Here is a 27,834-nt window from a genome sequence, read left to right as displayed (position 1 = left end):
CAAAGAGAGAGTTGTGGCTGCTCATTCACTCCATTTCTGACTTCCAGGAGGAACATTGGATTAGAATTAGATCTAGCTACTATACCTTAAAGTATTTGTAATCTAGATATATGGAATCCTCTTTTTAGGGGTCCAGAACAAATTCTACTTTCGCTTGTCAGTCTAATGGAAATGATAATAGCTTTCATTCAACAGCTTGCTGAACTCCTATAAAACTCTTGGTATACACATACACACATTCACACACACACACACACACACACACACACACACACACACACACACACACAGGGTTAGTGAAGATTGTGAACAAGTCCATTTGTCAAAATAAATAGTAAAAAGAAATTGGAGAAGTTATTTACATTAGAGTAGATTAAAGAATACACATGAGTAAATTAACTTTTTGCTCTGGAGCAAGATGAAATCTCAACTAAATCAAATAAAGAAAAATCTCACAGGAATCCCTTCTTAGCCATCTGCAAAGACTAAAGGTACTGAGGAATCAAAGGATATGTTGAGGGGGGTGGGATACTGATTTCTTCACATGCTAGTTACTCAAGGGAGATCTTCCATCCCCATTCAAAAGGAAACCAAAAAAGATAGCTCTCATGGAATACCTTCCCCACTACATTTAAAATAAAATTTTGTTGCTTCTTTCTTCTTTATCTTTCCTTCCTTCCTTCCTTCCTTCCTTCCTTCCTTCCTTCCTTCCTTCCTTCCTTCCTTCCTTCCTTCCTTCCTTCCTTCCTTCCTTCCTTCCTTCCTTCCTTCCTTCCTTCCTTCCTCCTTCCTTCCTTCCTTCCTTCCTTCCTTCCTTCCTTCCTTCCTTCCTTCCTTCCTTCCTTCCTTCCTTCCTTCCTTCCTTCCTTCCTTCCTTCCTTCCTTCCTTCCTTCCTTCCTTCCTTCTTTCCTTCCTTCCTTCCTTCCTTCCTTCTTTTTCTTTTTCTTTCTTCCTGACTTTATTAAGTTTTAACATTTTTATTGATTTCTTTTACTTTTATATCACCTTCAGTTCCAAATATATCTCCTCTCCATTAATTATCAAAAAACTTTCCCTTCTAACAAACACAATAATGAGGTCTGTTTTATTTTTTCTATTGTACATTATGTAGTCTTTGTACATTCTATTTTCTTGTTTCTGCTCACTTGACATCATTTCATCTAAATCTTCCCATGCTTTTCCACATTCTTCAAATTCATTGTTTCTTATAGCACAGTAATATTCTTGGGTACTGGAGCCAGCTCTAACAGGCTCAAGTTCTTTAGTTAAATTTAAGTGTAAATATTTATACCTCAAAAGTCAGCAACAAAAATCAGAAATTAGCTGTAACTCAGAGCTTGATTTATTGTTTTGTTGATTGTCTAGACATAAGAAAATGTTAATAATGTAGATTAAATTTTAAAGCCTGTGTGTTCTTTTTTTTTTTTTTCTTTTGAGAACCTGGTTGTTAAACATTTACCAGCACACTCTTTTATGCTCTATAAATATTGCTTGAAGTAAGCAGTAATGGAATAGAATTTTTGATAATACTTGAGGATTGATGAACATAATACAGTATTATCAGGAATACTGTAACCTCAAATGAGATAATGAATAGAAAACATTTTGCAAACCTTAAAATGTTATATAAATGCCAGTAGTTGTCCTACAGCTACAAGGCTTCCTATCAGACAATCTTCATTCCTCAAGAATTATCAAGATAATACTCTATTATGTTCATCAATCATTCAATTGATAATCATTAAACATTAAGCACCTACTATGTGTTAGACACTGTGCTATGCACAATGTGCTATGATTGGTCTTTCCCCAGTCAATGAGCATCTACTTTGTTTTTAATTTTTTATTACAACAAAAAAGGGGTTGCTATAAATATTTTGGCATATATGGGAACTTTTTACCTTTGATGTCTTTGGAGTATGTGCATAGCAATGGCATCTTGGGGTCAAAAGATATGAATTTTTTTCATCAGTCTCTCAGCATCACTATAAATTGCTTTCCTAATCCTAATTGCTATCATAAGCACCTGTATCTAGAAAGTTTTTTTCTTTTAAATGGTATCCTAGCATTTGGGCATTATAGTGAGAGTACTGGGCTGAGAGACAGGATCAGTTTGGAATCTCATTTTGTCATTGAGTCATTTTTCAGTCCTGTCCAATTCTTCATGACTCCATTTGGGATTTTCTGGGCAAAGATAATGGAGTGGTTTGCCATTTCCTTTTCCAGCTCATTTTACAAAGGAGGAAACTGAGGCAAATAGGGTTAAATGACTTGCTCAGCTAGTAGGTCTCTGAAGCTATATTTACATTTTCAAAAATGCCTGAGAACCTAGTGTTCTATCCACTACATCACCTCACTGCCCTAAACTCTCATTGTATACTTCTAAGTTGCTTTCCCAAAAGATCATGCCTTATGCTTTTCTTTTTTTTTAATTTTATAATTATAATAATTTTTTGACAGTACATATGCATGGGTAATTTTTTTTTTAACAGCATTATCCCTTGTACTCCCTTCTTTTCTGAATTTTCTCCTCCCTCCCTCTATCCCCTCCCCTAGATAACAGGCAATCCCATACATGCCTTGTGCATTTCAACTAATAGTAAATGAATCTTAAATTTTTTATGATGGCTAAAAAAAGTTGGCAATAAACTAATAAAATATGCACTAAAAATGGATTAACATTATAGAGAGAAGTATGTTGGATTAGGAAAGAGAGACCCTGAATTCACGTTCTGGTTCTGCTGCTTACCACTTGTATGACCTTGGATAAATCACTTAACTCTTTCAGATTCTGTAAAATTAGGGAACTGGAAGATATGATCTTTAAGATTTTTTTCTAGCTCTCAGCCCACAACTTCATAACAAATGTTTATTAAATTTGAATGAGTTCACAGCTCCACCAACATGACATTCCTGTTAACCCACAGTCTTGACAGTTTTAAATTGAACTCTCTTTATTAATTTGATTTCATGGGTATATGACATGTGGTGTCACAGTTCTAGTTTGTATTTCTCTGATTATTAAAGAGTTTGAAGAATTTTTAAGCGATTACTAATAATTTCTAATCCCTAAAAGAGTTGTTCTTAGCTTTGGTCCATTGAAACTGGGAAATAGACATTGTACAAATTTATATCAGTTTCTTTTTAATTCTGAATTTTTAGATTTTTTTCCTAAGGTAACTTAAAGCACTCTAATTACTTTTTTCTTTTTTGTTTTGGATATACTTTTTGTTTTTGATGTTTATTCCCCTCAGTATTTTGTTTTTCTAATTATAGGTAAAGATAATTTTCAACATTAACTTTTATAAGATGTTGAATTTCAAATTTTTTTCCTTTCTCCCTCATCTCCCCCTTTCCTAAGACAATAAGCATTCTGATATAGGTTGCACATGTACAATCTTTTGAAACATATTTCCATATTGTGTTATGAAAGAGAAGTCAGAACAAAAGGGAAAAACCATGAGAAAGAAAAAACAAACAACCAAAAAAAAGATGAAAGCAGTATGCTTTGATCTGCAGAGTTCTCACTCTGAATGTGGATGGCATTTTCTATTCCAAGTTTATTGTCTCTGATCACTGGATTGCTGAGAAGAGTAAGACTCATAGTTGATGATCACATAATCTTGTTATTACCATGTACAATGTTCTGGTTCTGCTCACTTCACTTAGCATCAGTTCATGTAAGCCTTTCCAGACTTTTCTGAAACCAGCCTCCTTATCATTTCTTATAGAACAATAATATTCCATCTACCATGACTTATTCAGCTATTCCACAATTGGTAAGCAGCCATTCCTTGCCACTACAAAAAGAGCTGCTACAAACATCTTTGCACATGTGGGTCCTTTTCCCTCTATTATGATATCTTGTTTTGTGCTTTTTTGTCTGAAATATTTTTTAATCACATCCTTTTGTGTCTAATAAAATGATGATTTTTGTTTTCTCCACAAATGGGATGATTTTTTTTCCTCTAAGTTTTTATATTAAAAATATTTAGGTCATCATTGCCATAGAGCAGCTTCTGGCACATAATTAATGATTAATAAATGCTTATTGTTTGCTTGCTTGATAGTGTCTAGTATAGAACATTAGGGCAGTTAAGTCTGATGAACAGAACAATGGAGAGAGCCTTAGGCCTGCCAGAAGGAACACTCATCTTCCTGAGTTCAAATCTGTCCTCAGACACTTAGTAGCTGTGTGACTCTGATCAAGCTCCTTTACCCTGTTACCCTACTATGGGCTGGAGGAGGAAATAACAAACCGTTCCAGTGTCTCTGCCCAGAAAATTCCAAATGGAATCACAGAGTCGGATACAAGTGAAAATGACTGAAACAACAACAATAGTGATTTTATCATATGATCAGTGCACTAGAGAACACATATGGATGAGACACATGTATAAGAAACGTAGCCGGCCAGATCCATGTCAAGAATGAAAAATTTGAAAATCCTTTCAAAATTCTACAGATTTCCCACTGACTTCTGGTGATTCTCTGGACTCCCTCAGTCCAAACTGTTCCTTAAATTATGGACTGAAATTCCTTTAAACTACTTTCATACTCGTAGGTAAGCAGTCTGGCTCATTTCCAGGTCATCAGAGGGGAATCTACTTTAGCAAATACTGAAAAAGATCTGAATGTGAAGAGTTAGGGGGGTGAAGAGCTTTTAACCCACATAATGCTGCCATAAAAATCAGCAAGACTGAATCGGACTGTGGGAAGCTACTGAGGCTGGCAACTTCCTTCCTACCCTTCCCGTGTGCCCTCCCTGCCACTTGCTGCCCTCCCTACCACTAAAATAACAATACGCAGCTAGGGTGGGGTTAAAGGGGCTTCATCCCAGGGCACCAACATCCAGGGGGCCTCTCTTCCATTTTCTTGGGCAAGCACTAAGCCCCCTAAGCAGAGCAGGCTTTCTGAATTTTTACTACCAGGGTCCCAGAGCTGTCCTATTTTCTTACGGTGGCCTTACACACCCCTCCCCAGCCCCTGCCCTCATATCCTGGCCTGTGGTTGGACTGTCCTCTGACTGCCCTTTGTTACTCCTCCCCTCCTTTTGCCCAGTGCAGACCTCACTCAACCTTTTCCCAGAAGAAATCACTCCTAATTATGGTCCTGTATGTAGCTCATCCTTCCCAAAATGTGTCACCGGAACTCCAGATGCGGCCTGACCAGATCAGAGCAGGGCAGATCACCCCCTCCCTACTCCCGGATACTAACTGTGCTTCTAAGATTGCATTTGCTTTTTTTGGATTTTGCTTCAGCTATTGACTCATTGAGCTTGCTCGTGAGTTCAGTAAAAGAGAAAAAAAATGCCATTTTTCCAGATGTTTTGATATTTAGCCACATTCTCCCATTTTGTACTGCAAAGCTGATATTCAAAAGTGAATATTTTTTAAAAAGTAAATGTAAGATTTTGTATTCCTCTGTTATGTCTTATCTAAGATGCTATTGCGTGTTTTATCAGCCTTTCAAAGCTTGACTAATTTTTACATACCTCTAGTGTTTAACATTTTGCTTTTCTGAATAATTTGATTTATTGCTTATTAATGTTCTCAAGTAATTTACATGCATATTTTATTTTCACTAAATTATAAGGTCATCATGGGAAAGTATTCTGGTTTTTTTTTTTTCCCTTTACTAACACTTCATACATTACTAAGGCAAATGTTCTCCGTACTCTAGAATTTAATAAAGAACAAGTGAAATAAACCAATATTTACAAATTCTATGAGTTCAACATTACATATTAGATTGAGGGTTTCTCGAGGGCAGCAACTATGCCATTTATGTGCATGTAAATTCCTTAAAGGCAGGATCTGTTTTATCTTTTTATTTCCATTTTCGAGCATACTGGCATATTTGTTTTGTGATTCAGTCATGTCTGACTCTTTGTGACCCCATGGACCATTGGATTTCTTGACAAAGATACTGGGTTGATTTATTATTTCCTTCTCCAATGGATTAAGGCAACAAAGGTGAGATCACTTGCCCAGGATTACACAGCTAGTGTCTGAGACCACATTTGAACTCGGGTCTTTCTAACTCCAAGCCCAGCACTCTATCCACTGAGCTATCTAGTTGCCTTCAATTGGCACAGAGTCAGTGCTTAATACATTCTTGTCAGTTGATTGATCCAGTTTTCAGTCAGTAAATTGCTTGTAAACAAAATTATTTGAAGAATAGAATTGATCTGAAAATATAATTTTAAAAAACCTCATGTTGGGGGGCAGCTAGGTGGTGCAGTGGATGGAGCGCCAGCCCTGAAGTCAGGAGAACCTGAGCTCAAATCCGGCCTCAGACACTTAACACACATCCTAGTTGTGTGACTCCAGACAAGTCATTTAATCCCAACTGCCTCAGCAAAAACAAACAAAATCCTCATGTTATCTGATATCATTATAGTAGACATTTAAATAATTTTATTTTAAAAGACTCTTGTTAGGGTTCCACTGGACTTTTCTTTGAATGGTTGAAAATCTGAGGAAAAAAAATTGAAAACCACTAATCTCATTTTATAGATAATAAAATCAACCATTCAACCAGCCTCTAGTCCTGAGAATCTAAGTGGTTTCCCTAAGGTAATACCTGGCCTAGGACTAGCCATAGTTTTTTGGTTTTTGGTCAGCTGTTTAAAACACACACACACACACACACACACAATTATCCTGTACTCCCACTTTGCCATCAGATAATGATTTAGCTCTTATTTATAGAGAAAACAGAAGCAGCATTGCAGATACAAAATTGGCCTTGGAGGCAGAAATATTTGGGTGTGAATGTAACCTCTGTCATGTCCTGCCTGTGTGACCATGAGCAAATCACCCATCTTTCTGTGTCCCAAGCTCTTTTAAGCTTATCGATTGCAAAGGAAGTTTCATTTTACATTGCTGGAGAGAGTTTCTGCCTTGAGAGTTTCCTATACCAGTAAAATTATATGTAGGTTGGCCAAAAACAAAAACAAACACAAACAAAAACTTAAAGAGAAAAAGTATTAAGTATTTTTTTCCTTAAATTCAAATAACCTTTACAACTTATCAATGTGATACATTGGTACAGGCAATTTTGATTTATTGATAAGATTTCCAGATAATACAGAAATAAAGTGAAGGCAGCCTGCTGTGAAAAAACTTCCCTTGACCCAGATGAAAATGGGTTTAGGATATAGTAGCTCTGGAATAGGGGCTTAATGACTTCTATTGAATCAGAGGAGAATCTCTCTTTCTCCAAGCCCAGCATGTTATCCTTAGAGGCGGCACTCTGCCTTGACTTCCTTAGGTAAACTAGGTTAATGTTGACAAGTATCTGCAATTTATTTGTCTCTTTTAGGGTTTTGTTGGGGGCCCCAGATGTGAATATGAGATGTTAACTAGAGCCAGATTTTGGTTTCTATGGGATTTACTTGGACTGTGCTATTTTCTGGTTATTTTTTAAGTTAAAGTTCTTTTCTTCTCAGGACAGCCTAAAGAGTCATTTTCTTTGCCTTTTCTCTTTCCATAATACTTGGTAGATCCTACTATAGTAAATTACAAACATATATATATGGAGAGAGAGAGAGAGAGACAGAGAGAGAGACAGAGACAGAGAGACAGAGAGAGAGAGACAGAGAGAGAGAGAGAGAGAGAAAGAGAGAGAGAGAGAGAGAGAGAGAGAGAGAGAGAGAGAGAGAGAGAGAGAGAGAGAGAGAGAGAGAGAGAGAGAGAGAGAGAGAGAGAGAGAGAGAGAGAGAAAGAGAAAAGAGAGGGAGAGGGAGAGGGAGAGAGTGGGAGAAGGAGAGGGAGAGGGAAAAGAGAGAAGAGAGAAGGGAGAAGGGAGAAGAGAGAAGAGAGAGGGAGAGGGAGAAGGAGAAGGAGAGGGAGAGGGAGAAATGGATGGATGGTGGTGGTATAAAATTAACCAATTTAGGTACTTTATCTCATTTCAACCTTAGAAAAATCCTTTAAGGGAAATACTGCAGGTATTAAAGTTCCCATTTTACAGATGAGAAAACGAGCTCAAAAAGGTGAAGGGCCTGGGGGTCAGACTATTTTTAAATGTCTCGGGCTATTTAAGGTTCACAAGCTACTCATCTATGAGACTGAGAGGTGGTGAAGGAAAATCTCGTTTTCAGGAGCAGCTCAACCCAAACCCCTGGAACAAAGGAGGGCATTCTCAAGAGTTGTAGAGATGCTAATTTTGTCCACCTGCATTTTGGATTTCCTTCACAGGCTAATTGCACACTATTTCAAAGTCCAATTCTTTTTGTACAGCAAAATAACTGTTTGGACATGTATACATATATTGCATTTAATTTATACTTTAACATATTTAACATGTATTGGCCAACCTGCCATCTGGGGGGGGGGGAAGGAGGGGAAAAATTAGAACAAAAGGTTTGGTAATTGTCAATGCTGTAAAATTACCCATGCATATATCTGGTAAATAATAACTATTAAAATAAAAAAAAAAAAAAGAGTTGTGGAGATGGACTGTGGCCACTGCTCCCTGGTGCGACTGCTTCATGTCCTCTGCTACCCACATGGATTTTATTTAGCTTTGTTCTTAGCAGGGTCCCACCTTCCCTCCAGCCCAGTGCCATGGTTCCTCCGGGCTTCCCTGGACGGGACACAGGAAAGCCGATGACAATTCCTTCCCATCAGCGTTTGCTGCGCCTACGATGACAAGTGGTTTTGGTGTTCTTTTATCAATCATGGTCAGCTGCCCTGACCAGGGAGGCCAGGCCGCTTTCCTGCTGTTAATCAAGGCCTCACAGGCAAAGCCCGAGGAAGGATGACCCGCGGCTCAGGAAGTTTTGAGTCAATTGCTATTTATAAGTCGTATACAGGAGAACGTGAGCTCGGGCTTCCATTCAGGATAGGAGGGGAAAGTCTTCAGCCAGAGCCGACATGTGAGGAAACGGCTAATGGGCCTGAGTGAGTGAGACCCCGTGTGAAAGGAAGGGTGACTTTTTTGGCTCGCGGGCTGTTGTGGGTCACGGGCGCGGCTGCAGTGTGGGGAGATTCGGGGTGCAGAAGGGCTGTTCATGGGCACTGGGACTCTCAGCTCTGGGCAGAACCACAACTTCATGGTGTTACCCTGGTCTTAACGTAGAAGGGAAAACAGGAAGAGCAGCAGCCAGGGACCACTTCCAAGCTGGCTCCTTATTACACTCCCTCCATTTGTGCATTTTCAGTTTAAGTCCACAAGCATTGATTAAGCTCCTACTGCAGGTGTTGGAGCTATAAAAGCAAAATGAAAACAGCTGAGGTTCTCCTGGAGAGCCGGGCAGCCAGGACAAGAGGGACACAGACAAGTAGTCTTTTGCAGAAGGAAAATGGTAGAGAGAGTGATGTACTTAGAGCCATCGCGGAGGTTGAGGAAGTGGAGAAATTCCAAGAAGCACTTGACAAGACGCTCCAAGCTAAGTCATTTTCATCAAAGAAGAGCTGACATTTGTACTCATCCAGTACTTAAAGGTTTATAAAGGTTTTCAATACAAGTAGTATTATGATATCTATCTTACAGATGAGGAAATTGAAGCTCTAAGAGGTTGTATGATTTGTCCATGGCCACAAAGCAAGTGTGGAAGCCAAAATTCAGACCCAGATCTCCGGATCCTCAAAACAGTGAAATTTTTCTTAGATTATCCTGTTTCATTTGACTTTTGTCATAGGCCCAATGGAGAGAGAGTGAGCACTAGACCTGAAATTAGGAAGAGCTGTGAGTCTGTCACTAGCATCACCATACTAGGTTCATTTAACCTCTGTTTGCCTCAGTTTCCTTAATTGTAAAAGGAGGTAAAAATAGTCCCAACCTGCCTAAGTTGTTGTGAGGGTTAATTGAACTAACATTTGTAAAGTGTTTAGCTTAGGGTCTAGCACATAGTGAGTGCTGTTAAAATATTATCTGTTATTAAGGATTATTACTTAACTTCTGCTGTCTCAGTTTATTCAACTATAAAAGGGAGGTAATAATCACACCTCATAACAGGGTTGTTATGAGAATCATATGAGATAATATTTATAAATAACTTTATAAACTAAATTTATAAATAAATATTATAAATAAATAAATATGATTGACATGTCACCTGGCACATAGTAGGTGTTTAATAAGTGCTTATTTCCTTTTTCTTCTCTCCTTTCACTCACTAAGATTTATTTTTCCAGTGGTTGGTTTGTTTACTTTTTTCCTTTTTCTTTTCCAGGGTCTGACTCTGCCACTTCGTCATTTAACCTCTGAGTTTTTTTTATCTTCTGTATAAAGTGAGGATTTCAATCAAGATAGTTTCTAAGACCCCTTTTAGCACCAAATATAGGCTAATATGAAAAACCTTTAGAAGAAAAAGTTGTAGATGAAATTAATTTTGTGGATCTTTATAATCTGCTTCTTTAAAAAAAAAAAAAAAAAAAAAAAAAAAAAGGGCTGCCCTGCCTCAGGAAATTAAAATTTCATGTATTCAACAACCTTTATACGGATGCAAAGAACTTTGCTAGACTCTGGGAGAGATTTAAAGATAAGTGAAACTGGTTCCTGCCCTTATGGAGTTTACACAAGGGGGAAATATAACAGAAATAAATAACCAATGATACATAATAAACAATTAAACCGTGCAGAATTATTATAAAAGCATAGGTGAGTTACAAAAGATTTTCATTTTAATTAAGGCTGATATACATTCAACATGCTAAAGATAAGTTCTCATACTACTATTGGCACTCTCTTTCAAGGGATATCTTTGAGTGTTGTAAAGTTTCATAAGTAATTGGGACATTTTTACATATGCAAAATACTATTTAGGGGTGTGTGCTTTAGTATTTCCAAAGATCTGTGATTTTATCAGTGCGTCTACTCCTTCCATTGCCTTTAGCAGAACAGATGGTCTTTATGAACTGCCGAGGCCAAAATCATTTGCTTGCTTTCAGCACAGCTTCTGATGATTGACCTCTCTGGATTTAGCTAGGCCTGGGGCAACAGACACAGGCAATCCTGGGTAGGCAGGTCCCACTTGGTAGGATGTGCTGCAACACTATAACGCGATGAGGTATCATAGTAGGACTTTAATGAAGATACTCACTAGCAAATTGAGAACTTAAAATTATTTTTTTTTGGTCTTATATTTTATTTTTTTCTTCCCATTTGAATAGGCCTGGACTAGATCAAACTCGTGGGCACTTTTTTTACAAAAGAATTTTAAAAAGTTATTTTTGGTACCAGATGAAATGGAAATCATTGGGATTACAACTGAAAGGGAAGAGGATAATAGTCCTGTATCACTTCTTGCAATGAAATCTTTATAAAAATTCAGTCAGTTGACATGCGCCCAACGGGGAATATGGAGCTTGGCTTTTCCCGTTCAGCGGTCCAGACACTGTCAAGAAGCCATTGCAAGAACATCAAACAAAAGATCTCTCAGTGGGAAGGAAGGACTAATGGTGGATCTAATCCAGAACACCGGCAACTGAAAGACTTTGGAGTGAAATATAATTGTAATCGGGATGTTTTTCCTAAGACAACAGCTGCTTACAAAAGTAAAAAGCTGGCTCCTATTAACTCTCCAAATCTGGGACTGGATCTGAGGGAAGACGAGGTCAAAAGCTGTGATCAAAGTGAGGATGAAAATGAGAGGCATGAACATGATTCGAGTTTATTTAACAGTGAAGCAGAAACCAACATAGTGTGTTCTCAGGTCAAACAAATCGAAAACTGGAAAGGTGATGTTTTGAATCCAGAGAATACGTTGCCTCCTGGAAACTTTTATACCTCAAGAGTATTATGGAAGAAAATGGAAGCACTTCCTCCAGATAAAGTCTTGAATTTGTCCTTAGAAAGCTGTGGCTCTCCAGCGAAAGAACTGAATTTCAGAGTTCTGGATAGGCCAAATGGAATAGCCAAGAGTTTAGAAAATGTTTACTCTGATCCTGAGGGGCAAGAAGCTGGACCTTCTATAAACCCTCTGCCAAAGCCTCGTAGGACATTCAGATATTTGTCTGAATCAGATGGTATGCCACTTAAAGAAAGTAACTGTAGACGAGAGTACTGTGAAAAGCAGCCACTGGATAAATTGTTAGTAGAGCCCCCTCTCCCCCCTGCTCCAGGTCTTGAAACAAAGAAATTTGGTGGAAAAATTAGAAGGAGATCTAAAAGGTTTGTCTCAAATCATTTTATAAGTGATTACAAATGTTAGGGGCTGGACTAGATGGTCTCTGGCATCCCTTCCAATCCACAGGCAATTTTGTGTTGCTGAGTTTTTTACAGAGTTGTGGGACTCCCTTTTCCTCTTCATAACAAGCTCAATACCATTTTCCTTCTTTTGGTTACAATCCTATTCTGAACACGCTGACATTGAATTGCCTGAGAGGAAAAAAAAATGAGTAGAACAGGAAAAAGTGGAAGGACAGGAACTAGCTAATGTACTAGCTTGGGAACAGTAGCAAAGGCTAGCAGCTCGGGGCTTTTAAAAAGGTGTAGATAAAGCACATTTTTCAGCCCATTCTGTGAAACATGCAGAACTTAATTCCATATTTTTTTTCTATAGTTTGGATCATTCTTTTCTTTAAAAAATGAATATGATTGCATAAATTTTTTTCAAAGGTTTAAAAAAATTTCCTACAATATGTCCAAGGTATATAGCTAGCTTAGTCTGACATACATGGCTCTATGTTACTGATAGAGGGCGAGAACTAGGCAAAAATTATTGGGAAATATGTTTTCTTTAGGAAATCCTTTGAGTTTGAAGATATCCAGCACTTTCGGAATCGGAACTCACCCAAGATCCATGAAGAACTTGGAGAAAATTCTGGATCAGCACTTTATTACACACAGTCAGAAGACAATATCTATGAAGATATCATATGTAGGTATCTACAATCTGTCTGGTTACATTTAATAATTATGAATTTGGCAAAGCCTTTAACAGAAGGGTGGTGGTTTCTTTCATAATCAGTCACTCTTTGCCCTAAAGGAAAAAAAATCTAAACCTCTCAAATGTAATTTCTCCCCCCTCTACTGTATTTTTTTTTTAACAACTTTCTTAGTAGGCTGCCCAAATTAAATGTTGATAAGCTTTGTTCAACATCTTGTTTACATTTATCAGAAGCAGGGGTGTGCTGGAATCAAAATCAGCTTCTAAAAGTCAATTTTAACCTTGAAGAACTAATTATTGCATTTCATTAAATTAAATTAATTAAATCCAGTTAATTAATTAAATTAAATTAATTACCATTAATTTCAAGGTTAGCAAACCTTAGAAAGTTGGCAAACACTATTAATCAGGGCTCAATTAATTGTTTTGTTGATTTTCCAACTTACGAAAATGATGGAGAAAATGTTAATTGTGCAAATTAAACTTTAAAATATGTGTATATGTGCAGTTGCATCTATATCTATATTATATATTTACATGGATGTATATACAATGCATTATGTGATACTTACATAGATGTATATGTATAATGTGCCCTATAACCTGCAATGGAGACAAAGACATGCTAGTAAATGTTACAACCAGTCGCAAGAGCTCTCAGAGCTGGTTCTTAAATTTTTATCAGCATATCCTTGTCTGTAGATATTCACTCCTTGAAATGTATAGGATTGAGTGGAGATGCTTGTTTTATAATCCCAGATCCTTTCAGTAAGGTAGAACAGAAAGTCTCTGCCTAGTGCCTGAATTAATATTGCCATTGCTAGCTGTGGTGACTCTGTTTTCTATTAATTATCATTTTCTATTTTTTTTTCCATGGTTTTTTCAAGATCCTGCCAAGGAGAATCCATATGAGGACATCAAAGTAACACCTCTACCTGTGTGGAGGGCTCCCTCAACGTGGAAATTGCCACCCTCTAAACATACTTTTAAGCCACCCAAGGTATGTGAACGCATTTGGTTGAATTGACTAATAGTAAGAAAAATTAGAGTTATTTCTTTAATCCAAACAAAAGGGTAAGGAGAGTCTTCAATAATGTGTATTACCATGAAACTTGGTTCTTTGGATAAATATGTAAATTTCAGTAGAACGGATCTTAATTAAAATTGAGGTAAACTTCCTAAGAATTATACAACCCTATGATTCTTTTTACAAGAAAGAATGGAATTCTTGCTTTGGAAATTTTTAAAGAAGATTGGAAAACATTTAATGGAATTTTTTAGGCATATGGAGGATACTTAAATTTATGCTCTTTACTAATGAATTTTCTTCCCTTTCTTTAGCTTCCTCCCAAACCTCCTTTTCTCCATCGTAAGACTATGGAACTGAAGAATTCACAAGCATATTTACGTTCAAAGCTCACAAAGGACGCGACTTTGCCTGTCACTTTAACAGAGTGGAAAGTATTCCGAGCTGGAGAAGTTGCAAACAGGAAAAGAAAAAACCTCCCAAGGGTAAAGATGATTCTAATACCTTCCTTCTTCTTTAACACTTCAGCATTGTTCTAAGAAAGACCAAAATTAAACAAACTTCGCTCTGAAAATGAATAGTGGGTTAGAACTGACCTCTTGAAGCCAACTGGAGAGTCAAATAAGTAGCTTTTGGCAAAGCAGCTTTTATAAATTTGGCTGATCTGGATTACTTTAGTAAATCTCAGATTTTTCCTTCCAATTACTTCAGTCTATATAAAAATCAAAGAATATGGAGTCTCATTTATTAGGAACACATCAGTCTGCCTTTATTTAGCTTTTGTTCATTTCTTTTATTATCCCTCAAGTGAGGGTGGCTTTTTATGCCTTTTATCAATATACCTGCAACAGTGCACATTTCACTTGAAGGAAAGGAAGGCAGTGGATTTCTTTTTTTGTTTTGTTTTGCTTTGTTTTTGTTTTAAAGTTTGTTCTTTTGGAGCTGGTGATAATTAATCAGACAACATTTGGTCAGGAGAAAATGTGTTCTCCTTAAAGGAGGAGGGTTAGTGTATGGTGATTGAGTCTTTTAAACTAGACCTGCTGCTATCTTAAATACTGACAGACACCAGGCATATCAGTGATAAGGCCCCAGATCCCAGCAATCCTTTTAAAACAAAGGCTAACAAGGTATGGATTTCTTATGGGACAAATATCTTCACGTAGGAAGTGACAGGAAATCATTCCATTTTATAAACACTAATTTTCTCCGTGCTTTTGAAATTTGTAATTAAAACTTTTGTTATAAAGCCATGTAATAACCTCAAAATTCTGGTCATTTTAATATCTTAATTTTCTGTGAGTTAAATTCTAGTTCAGGAGTTCTTAACTTTGGAGTCCATGGAAACCTAAAGGGGAAAAAAAATATTAGATCTTTGTTTCCATTAACCTCTAACTGAAATTGAACATTTCCTTCAATTATTAAAAAGCATGATTTTAAAGAGGGCTCCATGGGTGACATAAAAAAAAACAAAACCCTGAAATATCCCTAGTATTTCTAGAAAGTCATTTAGAAAGCTTGTATTGCTGACTTAAATGTTTAAAAGAGAAAAAAAAAGAAAAGAAAAGAAAAACAGCTGTTTTTTGGCTCAGTGACCGGTGATTGGCTCAGTGGGAATGATCTTGTTTCCTAATTGCCTTAATTCTTCTGATGTTTCCTGCCACTCCCTCCTCTATATGTGAAAGAGTTAAGGACACAAAGTTTGGCGAATCCCAGAGCTGACTGAGAGTTTGAGTCTTTTTTTTTTTTTTTAAGTGAATATTCTCTTGAGCTCCTCACTCTTATTTAAACGTTGAGAAATGTCTGTAAATTGAGGGCTTTAACAAGAGTGCCAAGAACTATGCAAGTACCTTTGCCTGTTCTGTTCCTCATGCTGAGATAACAAAGTGGCCTTCTACACGACCCAGAAGCACCAAATTTTTGTGTTCACTGGATGAAGAGCAGAAATCCTCTTGTGTGAAGGTATTTCAGCTTCACCTGGTTGGCCTGGAAAATTTAGAGAGGATTCCTAGTCCTCTGAGGTTCTTATGCTTCTCTACATTGATCCCAGTTGACCCCCTAATAAGTAATAATCATTATGACAGTGACACTTGTATTTTGCTTTTAAAGTTAACTACTCAGAATTACCAAGTTTCATTCTGCTTGGAATGGAATAGGCTTTCCATTGACCTAAACCAGAAAATTTTCTTGAAAAGGCAGGAGTGAAAAAATGGTGAGGAATATGTTCAGAGGTGGACAAGACGGTTAATACTCTACCCCCAAGCCCTGCCTGGACATTGAATCCTTTCAGGATCCTCTATGTGGAAGAGAAATTCTGACTGGAGCATTCTCAGGAAAAGCATTCCATAAAAATGGCATTTGTTGTGTTGATTGTGTTGACTGGAGCGTTCCCTGGAAGACAAACTTGTCTCACAGTTTGAAAATCACTGATCTAGTCCATATGCCTTTTCCCCACCCTTCCTTTCCCTTTCCTGCTGTGGATCAGAGGGCAGCCTGGGTGGAATTATTAGTTCAAGCACCTAGAATAATATGGTTTCCATCATATCTTAGGAAGAACATTCTACTAAACACAACTTCCTTTTTAAAAGGTGGGCTCTTCTGAGCTTTTAACCTAAGTTTTAATTTTATTATCTAATTCCCTCTTTTTAAAATTTTTTTTTCATCCTTTACTTGTAGGCCTTGTTCTTTAATCATTATTTATCTAAGAAATATTCATCATTATTGCTATTATTAATCATAAAATTAATTCACACTTATAGAGTACTTTAAACTCCTTTGATGATTTCCACGTTGGTCTTTCAGCTTTGTAAAGTATGTTTCCCTTTCTAAGTCCCATATGAGGTTTAAGAGTAGGATAAAGTAAGAGGGGATAGGTAATGAATGGGCTTGAAGTAAAGCAATGATGTAGACTTGAATCCTGGCTCCTCCAGGCATTAGTTGTATGATAAGAAGCAAGTCTCTTCATTTTTAGGAGGTTCAGTTTCCTCATTTATAAAATGGGAATAAAGAATGCTTGTGCTATGTTGTGAGCAAGACATTTTGTGACTGGTCAAGGACCTTTTAATGTGAACTCCTCCTCCTATTCCTATTGAGGTTTTAGACCAAGGATTCTTAAAACCTTTTTGGTTTTGGCAATCTGGTGCAACCTCTGGACACTTTTATCAGAAAAATAGTTTTTAAGATGCATAAGACAAAAGAGATAGGATTATACAAGAAACTGAATAGAGGTCAAAATATACATAGTTTTAAAGTACACTGACCTAAAAAAAGAAGGATCATTCTAGAGTGATCTGCATAGATCCCTGTGAGATCATTATTATCCCCATTTTGCAGATGAAAAAAATATCATAGGTCATGTGGTTATTAAGTGGCAAAGTCAGGATTTGAATCCAGGTCTTCTGACTCAAGCCTAGTGTCCTTTCTTTTACACAGGATTTTGTTGAATTTCCTACTTAGTAGTGGCGATATTTGTTTTTATAGTGAAGTTTAAGAACAACAACTTTCTTGCTTTTACTGTGAACATCCACTAATAAAAACTTTTAGAAAATCAGACTAATCCAAAAATGTGGGACCATTATTCATATTGGAAACATGTGCTATTTTCCTTTTCTGAAATGATTCAACAACTTCTCCAATTGCCAAGATTGCTGCAGAAACATAAAAAATACTAAAAACAACCAGGATATTTCTCAAGTACTTTTGAGGATGGACTTTTATTTTATGCTCTCAATAGCTCACATTCTTAGTGCTAAATGTAGTGAGTATGGCTTAATAATGTCGTTCAGTAAACATTAAGTCCTGCTATATGAAGGCACTTTTGCTAAGTACTGGAAAAAAAAAAAAAAAAAAAAAAAAGGCCCCTGCCCTCAAGAAGCTCAGGATCTTATCTATAATGAAGACTAAAAGAGCATTTGCTTAATGAGAACCTTTAAAATAATAAGTTTCTCATTAAAAAGGTGTTAGATGGTGATCCCTAATTTCTCCTTCCTTCCCCCCAACTCCTCCCAACAGCTTAAAAATAACTGGGGCAGGTAGGTCCCTCATTCTAAGGCGCACCCAGATAATGCAGAGAAGCAGTTGGGCAAGAGTTTTGACAATGAATGGGCAGGGCTGCATTCGTCTGAGATTGATTAAAATAATAACTGAGGCATGAGTCCCATGCCAAGGCGCTCCAGCAAACCAAGATAGCTGTACAGTTTGATGTTTCAGGTGGGGCGAACTGGACAACTTCTACGTTTGCTTTGGGCTCTAGATTCTATAACTCCAATTAAAACTACACAATAAGCTCATGGGCTCCCGGACTTAGAGGCGTCCTGAAAGGGCACCGGAGCCACGGCTAGCGTGGCAGAAGGCAGCTGTGTCCCAGGATGGCAGAAGTGGGCCTCCTCTCCTTGATAGTCACCGTCTGCACACATTGACCCTCCAGGGGCATGGGCCCGGCCAGCCCTGTGGACTTACCTTTTTGTAGCCCAACTCTGGGTGGGGCAGAGGTGGGGCCGGCTTCCTGGCCCAACCATACACTGTGTGGGACAATCGGCCTCCTTCCTGCCCTTCCTCCCACTTTTCCCTAGTCCTGGACAACTGGATTTGCCCCCCAGAAAGCTTGGTTGTTACCGCTTTGCTTGGGCTCTTTAGAAAGCACCTCCCATGACTATCTTTGAGGCAGCCCTTAAGAAGCAAGATAAAAAAAATACCTTGGCCTCTACCTATTCTTCAGGAAAGTACAGTGGATGAGGGCCCTTTGTGTTCGTGATGCTGTTGGATATGTTTTAAATAGCCTTGAAATGTTATTTAGACCAAAGGGGTAGAGAGTTCAATTTGGCAAACGATGACAAAGTATGATTATTCTCTTCTTTGCACAGTATTGGTGGGAACAGAAATAACTGAGCTCCACCCTGCCTGCCAAGTAAATGAATGTTTCACTTCCTACTTTGGGCAAGAGGAAACTTGAGCTCCATAGTAAAGCCCACTTCAGATATAGCTACTCTAACCAGATTCACTGACATGCTGGGGCATGGGATCCTGTCAAGGCCTCCAAGGGAGTTCTGGAAACAAGCTCACTCTCCTCCACTTTCATTGCCTAAATGAGATCAGCGCTCAAAACCACAGTTAATGACAGTTAACCAAAAAGCATAACTAGGATCTCCTCCTCCTGAAAACAAAAGAATCCCCCAGAAACTCGAACAAAGCCCAAAGTTTTGGGGCCTGTGGCTACTCCTTGTAACCTATACTTTTCTGTTTGGGATTTCAGCTTGTGTTGAAAATACAGGATATTTTTGATTCTAAGAGAGGAAAGAAGAGAGTAAAATTGCATCCTTGTACTGGGAAGGAAACACCCCCTGCTAAAGGTAGGAAGAGTTTTCTGTCTCCACTTCTCCCAGCTTCCTGAGTGGAAGATGGAACATATAGAAGCAAAGGGTGCTATTTGCTGTGTGAAGAAACTTCAACTCCAAACAAATAAAAAATGGTTTTCCTTTGGACTCTGGGTGATCAGACTCTGAACATGGAGCCTTCCAGATTACAGGGTGAGGTCTAACTTAGCAGAGGCTGCAGAGTGTAAACGAACACAATTTAGAGTATGTTTGATGAATAATGCTTGACGTGTGGTTATTTAATAAAGTCCATTGTTTATTAAAAAGCTACATTTTTCAAAGGCTTAAGATGGAAACTCCACTGTGTTAGCAGCCCTAAGAAAAGATTATGAGGACCTTATGCTCAAAACCCACATGGACTTTTAACATCTTATTTACTTAAAATGCTGTCAATAATATCTTGTCCATCTTGTCCATCCTCTTGCTGTCAGAAAGGATGACATTTGATTCACTGAAGCCAAATGAAATTTAATATTATATTTGAAGGCCACCAAAGAATGAAGTTCCTCCCACCTCTGATGTCCCTTGAAAATTCATTTTAATGGTTAACTCACTACTTTTAAAAAATGCTTCTTTAACTTGAAGGACTTGGAATGGAAAATTTTATTGTTACTCTTTCTTATTCTACTCTCAGTCGAGCTAGATAGATGGTCTTTTCACAAACTCTTTCCAAATTATTCATAGTCCATTTTAAAATATTAGCTCAGAAACTGGACCAGTTAGGTTCTAGTTAGGGTCTCTTCAATGCTGACTAATAATGGCATTTATATAGTAATGTAAGGCCTACAAAGCACTTTACATGCTATCTCATTTGATCCTCACAAAGACCTGGGGAGGCAGATGCTATGTTATCATCCCCATGTGACAGGTGAAGAAACTAAGTCTGAGAGGATTTGACTTGTCTGGGGTGGCAAAGGCAGAATGTGAGGCAGGATTTGAATTCAGGAGTGTGTCTGAACTCTAAATTCTATGCTCTAACAGTAAGGTGAGAAGACACATATGGAAGGGAGATGAATTGGGCTAAGACATATGAGAGATGGAAGATCAACACTCAAAAATAGGGTCTGAAGGGAAGGAAGCTTTGCAAGGAAAATCTATCCAGAAAGATTAGACAGAGATAGCTTTAAGAGAGTCCCATAGGACCGTTTTTGCTGGCATGTTCCTTATAAGACAGAGAGTGGGAAGAGTTAAAGTGTGGCTGAGTCAAGGCCACTGACTGTGGAGTGAGAATCAACACCTAGGGTTAGCATTCCACCGGTGTGATGCTTCCTGCGTGTTTGACTTTAGGCAAGCCCTTTAACTTCTCTGAGCCTCAGTTTCCCCATCTTGAAAAGGAAAGAGTTGAAATGGACAACTTTTAAGATCCCTTCCAGATCTGGTTCTATGATCCTACTAACCAAGTAGCCCTCCAAAAGGATCAGAAATCAGAAAAAAAAAAAAAAAAAAGATATATACACAAACACAATTCCTTCTCTAAGATGGAGCCTACTTTCTAGTAAAGAGAGAAAGCAAATGTGTTCTGAGGATGCTTCTAAACCTGTGGCAAGAAAATATACCACCTCCTCCAGGCAGTCTCAAACTTTTCTTTTTAAATTTTTTTTTTTCAAACTGCAAAATACATAGCATTTTCTACCATGGGAAAAATGAGTTGCATTAGAAGCATGCTTTGTTCTATCTATCTCTTGCTGCTCCAAATTGGCCTTGAAAATGTTTCATTTCTACAAAAGCAAGGTTGTTAAGCCTGTACAAAAGATAATTAAAAAGCAGTGGAAGGAAGAAAGGGAAACCTTTCTTTTAAAAGGGGGTGAGAAGGGGGGAGATACTTTACAGTTATACCAGATTCTGACCTGAGGATTCCATCCTGCTTTGGAATATTGTCATGGAAAGAGTTCTCTTATCCTTTATACTGCTCTTCGCTCTTAACCTGGAACCAATTAGAACCTGGCACATCAGGATTATTATCATGGTTCATGGGCATTCTGGGAATGGTGCTTAGTGGTCATCCATTCTTAACTAAAACATCTGCCGGGAGGACAAACTTGATAACTTCTGATTTGACATCCTATATTTGTGCCATTGATTAAAAAAACCAAAAAAACAAATTAAATTAAAATTAAGACTTCATACTTGTTCCTTTCTCATTTCATCTTACAGATTTAGCACATTGTTCCATGGTCCAAATTTGTTTTGGATTCAGATTCTGTCATCCAGTGTATTTTATTGATTTGAACAGCCAGACCTTGAGGTAGTTACAAAAGATAATGGTCTTTGTCTTCTAGGGGTTTACAGTTTATCTCAGGAATACAATGCTTGTTCACGCCCATCTACAAACACAATAATTAGAGTAAAACAAAGGAATTGAAGAAAAGGGAAAGGTTTTGAATCAATTTCTTGGTTACCTGTCTACTTTCACCCTTTTTTTGGACATTTCCATTCCTGATTTACCTTGAATGGAGGTCTTTTTTAGCTGATTAGGTTTCAGCCTATCTTTTCTATATCTTTTATACAAAGCAGAATGGGGGAAAGTAACTAGGTCCATTCTCACCTAGACTAACATTTCTAGAATTGACCTTTTCCCTAGGATTGAGCAATGGAAAGTAGGGTAGATTAGGCTATAGTTTCTTAGTTCTTAATTCCTTATTGTTGAATACTAGAAGGCAGGAGATGACAGCTGGAGATGGTGAGAAGAGAGACTATGGATAGTTCTGTCATGTGTATCTCTTGCTTCTTAATGGTGGGTCTCAAAAATCTCTGAAATTTCCTATCAAAAAGTTACTCTCGACAGGGGGACCTCTGTTATTTCATACTTCCTCAACTTCCCAACCCTCTGCACAGAATATAAATGAAAACCCTTTTTCTGTCCTTTCAGGTGAAGCCAGCGGAAACGAAAGTGATGCTGAATATCTGCCAAAGAGTGAGTGAGTCAATGGGGCGCTTTCCATTTTCATGATGAACATGGGTTAGAGGTGTGGAGTTCTGATTAAGACGACTTTTATCAGATGGAGTTTCATGGTTTTGATTATTCCCTTGCCACTGATACCTGTTGAATCTAAAAAAAGTTGATGTATTAGGGAAAGACAGCCTAATATGACATGGGTTGGAAAGGCCCATAGGAGTGGCCCAGAGTACCTGGGTGGTCATGTGCTCTAGTCTGCCAGACAAGAACAGATGAATCATTATCTAAAATTGGCTATTTACCAGTGAAGGTCCAAGTTTTCAGGCACTCAGATGCTTTTGTTGAAGTAAGTTAGATAGCTTACAGTTCAGAAAGGCTACATTTCACCCTTTTTATTTTCCATTGTGTGAAGTCATTTCCCACTGCTGGAACAATTGGAATGACTTATCTCACTGGCATGTTTATTACAAGGACTTTGGGGGTGTGCTATAACTTCACTTAATTTAATTTTGAATTTTGCAAATTTTATACTTTTGGGAAGTTTAGAAACCTAGTATTGTTCTAGGCCTAAAATGGAAACGAAACTTGTGGCAGGTTAAGGATACAAGTAAGCAAGAGAAAAATCAGAGTATATACGTGTCAGAGATCAGAGTAGGTCATGGATTTTTATTAAAGTACATCTAATACTACCTCTATTGGTCCATTTTGCTTCAGGCAGTTTCATTTTGTAGCCTGGGTGAAGGTGAAACTCAGATCATTACCAGTGTTCAGTGTGGATGTATTATAGTGACTAATTCAGGGTTGCTAGCTCATAGAAACAGACTCTGAATATCTAATTTGCTGGAAGTGGAACAGTCCTTTGGGATGGAAGTTTGCCTAGAGCACGGGATTTACTGAATACTGCCATGAAAGATATTTGGAACCAGTGGAGTGTTCATTCCTTGAGGCATCTTGTATGCATTTTCATAATGAAACTTTTGATCTGCAATGAAACTTAACTTGTGGAATGAAAGCAGAGTGAACTGTAACTCTTTTTAAAAAAAAAAATGAGTCACAAGACATGTCTAGTCTTATTGAGTCAGAATTAGACACTGATTCCTGGGATGTTCGATTTTTATGTATGCACTTTCATGATATAATTAGTTTAAAGATGACTTTTTTCCTTCCCTATTTTTCCTTTTTGGTTTATCCTACTTCACTGATGTAAGGATATATTGAGGGTTTTTTTTTTAAACAATGTGTGTCATGGAAAAAGCAGACAAAGGAAAGGATTTCTTTAATGGCAAGATGCATCTTGTTTTGGAGTAATTAAAAGTTGACCCTGAAATTTTAAAGACTGTAGTTTTGGTTTTGGTTTTTTTTAATCAGATACCAGAGACCTAATAGTGGCTTCTGTCATTAACTAAATTTTCTTCAAAAATAAGCCTTTTTTGCATAGATTTTACATCTGATTTTATAGTGTTGGTGATAGAATAGAAACTTAAAAGAACACTGGCGTGCTCTTAAGGAGATGATAACCTAAGAACCTCGATACATTTGTGTTTGATGGTCCAAAGTAGATGTCTCTTTAACAAACATCATTAGTCACCATGCATTACACACTCTTGGGGAAGACCCTTAAATTCAGTGTGATTTCTAGATGCTGGAAGCAAGTCTCCCTGCAAAGGAAAAATAACATTCTCGGATTTCCTTACAGATCGTCATAAGCGAATAGCGCAGCTACAGCAGGCATCCAAAAGGAACCCTCACTACCAGACTCTGGAGCGGGATCTCATTGAGCTCCAGGAACAACAGTTATTTGAGCTCTTTGTTGTGGTGTCTTTGCAGAAGAAACCATTGGAAGCCACATATACTCCTCAAGTCATACAACAGTTCCCCAGCAAGGTACTTAATGAAGGAGACCCAGCAGTCTTTCTAAGGTTCTGTGTGTATGTAGTGTTGTTGTTTTTTTAAACTTTCAATCATCTGTCTCTTTTTTTCACCACCAATCTTTATTTATAAAAAATGGTATATTTTTGTGATTGTTCAGTTATTTTTTCGGTCATGTCCTATTCTGCACGACTCTATTTGGGGTTTTCTTGGCATAAATACTGGAGTGGTTTGCCATTTCCTTCTTCAGGTCATTTGACAGATGAGTAAACTGAGACAAACAGGGCTAAGTGACTTGCCTAGGATCACACAGGTAGTTTCTGAGGACACATTTGAACTTAAGCTTTCTTGACTCCCGCTGGCACTATATGTCAACCTAATGCTACAAGAAGTCTTCAACATAAGAAAACCATTCATTAATGTGAGAATCCCTCCTAAATATAGAGAGTAACTCCTTTGTGCTTTAGGAGATGTCTTTATAAGTTGCTGCAACTAAGAACTATAAAAAACTGGTGACCTGATTGATGATGAGTCTTATCTAGGATGGTCATTCTGGTAAGACTTTTCAGAGCTTTCACTTTCATAGAATATTCTTCAAGAATCCCAGGGTCACCTCGATGAGGCTTCAGAGTTGAATTTTGGTTGATTTTTGGCTAAAATAGAAGGTGCAGCTAGAATGAAGTAATCTTGAGATTGATTTTGCAGGATGAATCTGACCCAGAATGATAAAATGAAGTGAACGGGTAGACCACTTTATTAGCTAGAAAGAGGCAATGGAATAATCAGGTTTATTATCTGCTTGTTATTGTAGCAGAACAAGCCAAACTAATGAATTTTAAAATGTTAATTTTTCTCCATTTAGGCTATTTTGTGAAATATAATGCCAAACTTGCATAAGCAAGAGTCTTTTCATACTAAATTTAACAGGAAACAACAAACCAGTAATTACATAGCAAAGATTATATGGTGGAAGCAATGATTATATGTGGATTTGACTCCCAAAATAGTTCTTCCCCCAAAATAATATTTTTATCTGCTTGTCATAATGTCTTTAATGATTGATCACTGCTAGTAATTGACAGAACTTCTGTTATCATTATAATTGGGAACATGTTTATGTTAATTTTACATCCCAGTTCTTCTTGCATCTCTCCTGTATTTGACTAAACAGTAAAGCATCACAAAACCAATTCCAACTGTTTAGTAAAGAAGAGAATCGGCTACACCCAGAGAGAGAACTATGGGAAATGAGTGTAAGCCACAACATAGCATTTCCCCTTGTTCTGTTATTGTTTGCTTGCAATTTTGTTTTCCTTCTCAGGTTTTTTCTTTCTTTCTAGATCTGATTTTTCTTGTGCACCAAAATAACTGCATAAATATGTATACATATATTAGATTTAACATATTTAACATGTATTGGACTACCTGCCATCTAGAGAAGGGGGTAGGGGGAAGCAGGGGAAAAATTGGAACAGAAGGTTTTGCAAGGGTCAATATTGAAAAATTACCCTTGCATATACTTTGTCAATTAAAAGCTTTAATAAAAAAAAAAAAGTAAAGAATCAACATTAGATAAAAAAAAAAAAAACCAGATTATTTTCAACTATTTCTCTAACAGAGGATTATGGAATCCCCACAGATAATCTGTGCAAAGAGAAAACGCCTCATTGCTATTATAAGTTAATACACCTTATGTCATTATGCCTTTCTTATTTTTGTCAAGCTATATTTTATGCATAGCCTCATCTATAAATACCAAAATAATTACATAGGTTTATCATATGTCTCTGTGATTGGGAGTGGGTTAGGACTCTGCATTCCCTTTTCAAAAAGTGTCTTTTTCAGGGTGAACATCCCTTCAAGCAATCCAAAGACACCGAGGAGAGGCTCAAAGTCATCCCCAGCTTCTGTTTCCCTGATTCTAAGGACTGGGTGCCTACATCAGAACTGAAGAGGTAAGTGGGCTTTTGCCCTTGGGAAATTGCTATGATTTAGAACATTGAAAATGGAACCTGAGTGCCTGAAAGGACCGGAAATGGATTTTAAGTGAATGCCATCATTGATGAAGAAGGATGGAGTGGGAGGAAAGGAAGAAACAGAATTAGAACTTTCTCTCTGTGGGAGCTCAAAAAAAGAAAAACACTGGAATATTTCAGTCTCTGAAGGGAAATTCATTGGAGAAAGGCCTTTACAACGACTTCCCTAGCTAAGCAAAAGCCAGGAACACCCCCCAGTGGCAGGAAGGAGATTTGGAAACAGCATCTTGTCTCTACCTTGGTTTTCTCTCCAGGCTTTTTGAAAGAACCACAACCCAGGTTGTTTATTCTGAAGCACTTTTAAGGGAGGCTCTAGTGTAAAGGGTGTGACAGGTAGACTGCACCCAGCCTTTGTGGGAAGAAGAAAGTGTTTTGCAGTGTTTGTAGATCTGCCTGGGTCAGTGGAGTGCTTGGTAGGTAGATGTGCTGACCCTGGAAACCTTGTTGTATGTGCTAAGTAAATCCCCCTCCCCTTCTTTATGATGGCCTGGGATGCTCAGTAGTCACACTCTTCAGCCACGTTATCTTCAAACTGAATGCCTTTGCTCTAATTCCCAGTCATAGCTCTGGAATGATCAGGGGCTTGCAATCATGTAGTTTTGCAGACGAGGTAATGAGGTGAAGTGATTGCCTACAGCCATACAAGAGCACAGACTCGATGCCATGTCTTCTGGCCCCCACCTATAAATGTGCCCCTACACAGACCCACACGCGTGTATTTTCATTTCCCAGTCATTTCCCTTGTGTAGCTTTCACACCTGCTTCAAGCTTGACCTCTAGTGCTCCATTAATGATTTTCTCTGCAGCGAAACTTTCTCCTTTGTGCTGACGGGCGAAGATGGGAGCCGGTGGTTTGGTTACTGCAAGAAGCTCTTGGTAAGTCCCAGGATGCTGCCAGAAGAGTGATAATGGGATGGTGGGGTGACTGAGGCAGGGGTCTCTGGGTATTGATGATGCTGACACTCTGCCAGTATTAGGCAGTCAATGCAAGGTAGAAGCTGGAAGGGAATAATCTGGAGCAGTACATAAAGAGGTTACTGACACAGTTGCTTCATTCTACCATCCGAGCGATCACCCCAGCTCTTCCTGCATGGGAGCTCTGGCAGTCTAGGGAATGTGTGCTACTAGAATTCCCCAGAATTTTTCCATAACAAGAGACAGAGGCTCCAGGTGGGTCCTCATAGGTACTGATGGTATATCATGCTCTGTGCTATTTTTTTATATTTTAGCCAGAAGGCAAAGGAAAGAGACTGCCTGAAGTATACTGCATGGTTAGTCGGTTGGGCTGCTTCAACCTCTTTTCAAAGGTGAGTGAAATCTATGTATTTTCTGGAAAGTTATTCTCTCTGGATTCTAAAAATGATATTTTGTCTGTCAGGGATTTTCTACTTAGTGTGGATGGACACAGAATTAAATGTTACTTTCCGGAAGGGGTAAATAGTCACCTAACTAGCATTTATTAAACACATTATATGCCAAGCACTGTGCTAAGCAAGGACCAGCAGATTTTGAACTATTTACCTGGTAAAATCTCCACCTTCCGAGGCTTGATTGAATTTCCAGACGAGGAGAAAAGTGTGGTCAGTAGAGATACTCCCCTCCCACCAGACTTCTTTGACCAGTGTGGGATGAGTGTGAGAGAGAGATTATGTATATACACATACACATATACAAGGCTGTAGGATCCTGGGCAAATCACTTAACGCTGTTTCCTCAGTTCTTCATCTGCAAAATGAGCGTGAAGAAGGAAATGACAAACCAGCCCTGTGTCCTTGCCAAGAAGCAAATGAAC

At 38.0% G+C, this 27,834-nt stretch overlaps 1 protein-coding gene across 1 annotated transcript in view; it reads left to right on the top strand.

Annotated features, from left to right (window-relative positions):
- The window catches only part of DENND2C (DENN domain containing 2C), an 88,537-nt gene that overhangs the window by 42,188 nt on the left and 18,515 nt on the right, over positions 1–27,834 (top strand). Inside the window, exons 2-11 of the mRNA XM_074263132.1 lie at positions 11,125–12,124; positions 12,697–12,833; positions 13,730–13,842; positions 14,184–14,354; positions 19,121–19,217; positions 22,111–22,155; positions 23,834–24,021; positions 25,852–25,961; positions 26,849–26,918; positions 27,272–27,364. Coding sequence (XP_074119233.1) covers positions 11,295–12,124; positions 12,697–12,833; positions 13,730–13,842; positions 14,184–14,354; positions 19,121–19,217; positions 22,111–22,155; positions 23,834–24,021; positions 25,852–25,961; positions 26,849–26,918; positions 27,272–27,364 — 1,854 coding nt within the window. The 5' untranslated portion in view covers positions 11,125–11,294. The remainder of the gene's footprint in view (positions 1–11,124; positions 12,125–12,696; positions 12,834–13,729; positions 13,843–14,183; positions 14,355–19,120; positions 19,218–22,110; positions 22,156–23,833; positions 24,022–25,851; positions 25,962–26,848; positions 26,919–27,271; positions 27,365–27,834) is intronic.

The sequence above is a fragment of the Sminthopsis crassicaudata genome, chromosome 4 (genome assembly GCF_048593235.1).
Source record: "Sminthopsis crassicaudata isolate SCR6 chromosome 4, ASM4859323v1, whole genome shotgun sequence".
NCBI classification, from domain to species: Eukaryota; Metazoa; Chordata; class Mammalia; order Dasyuromorphia; family Dasyuridae; genus Sminthopsis; species Sminthopsis crassicaudata.
This window is presented reverse-complemented; position numbering and strand designations above follow the sequence as displayed.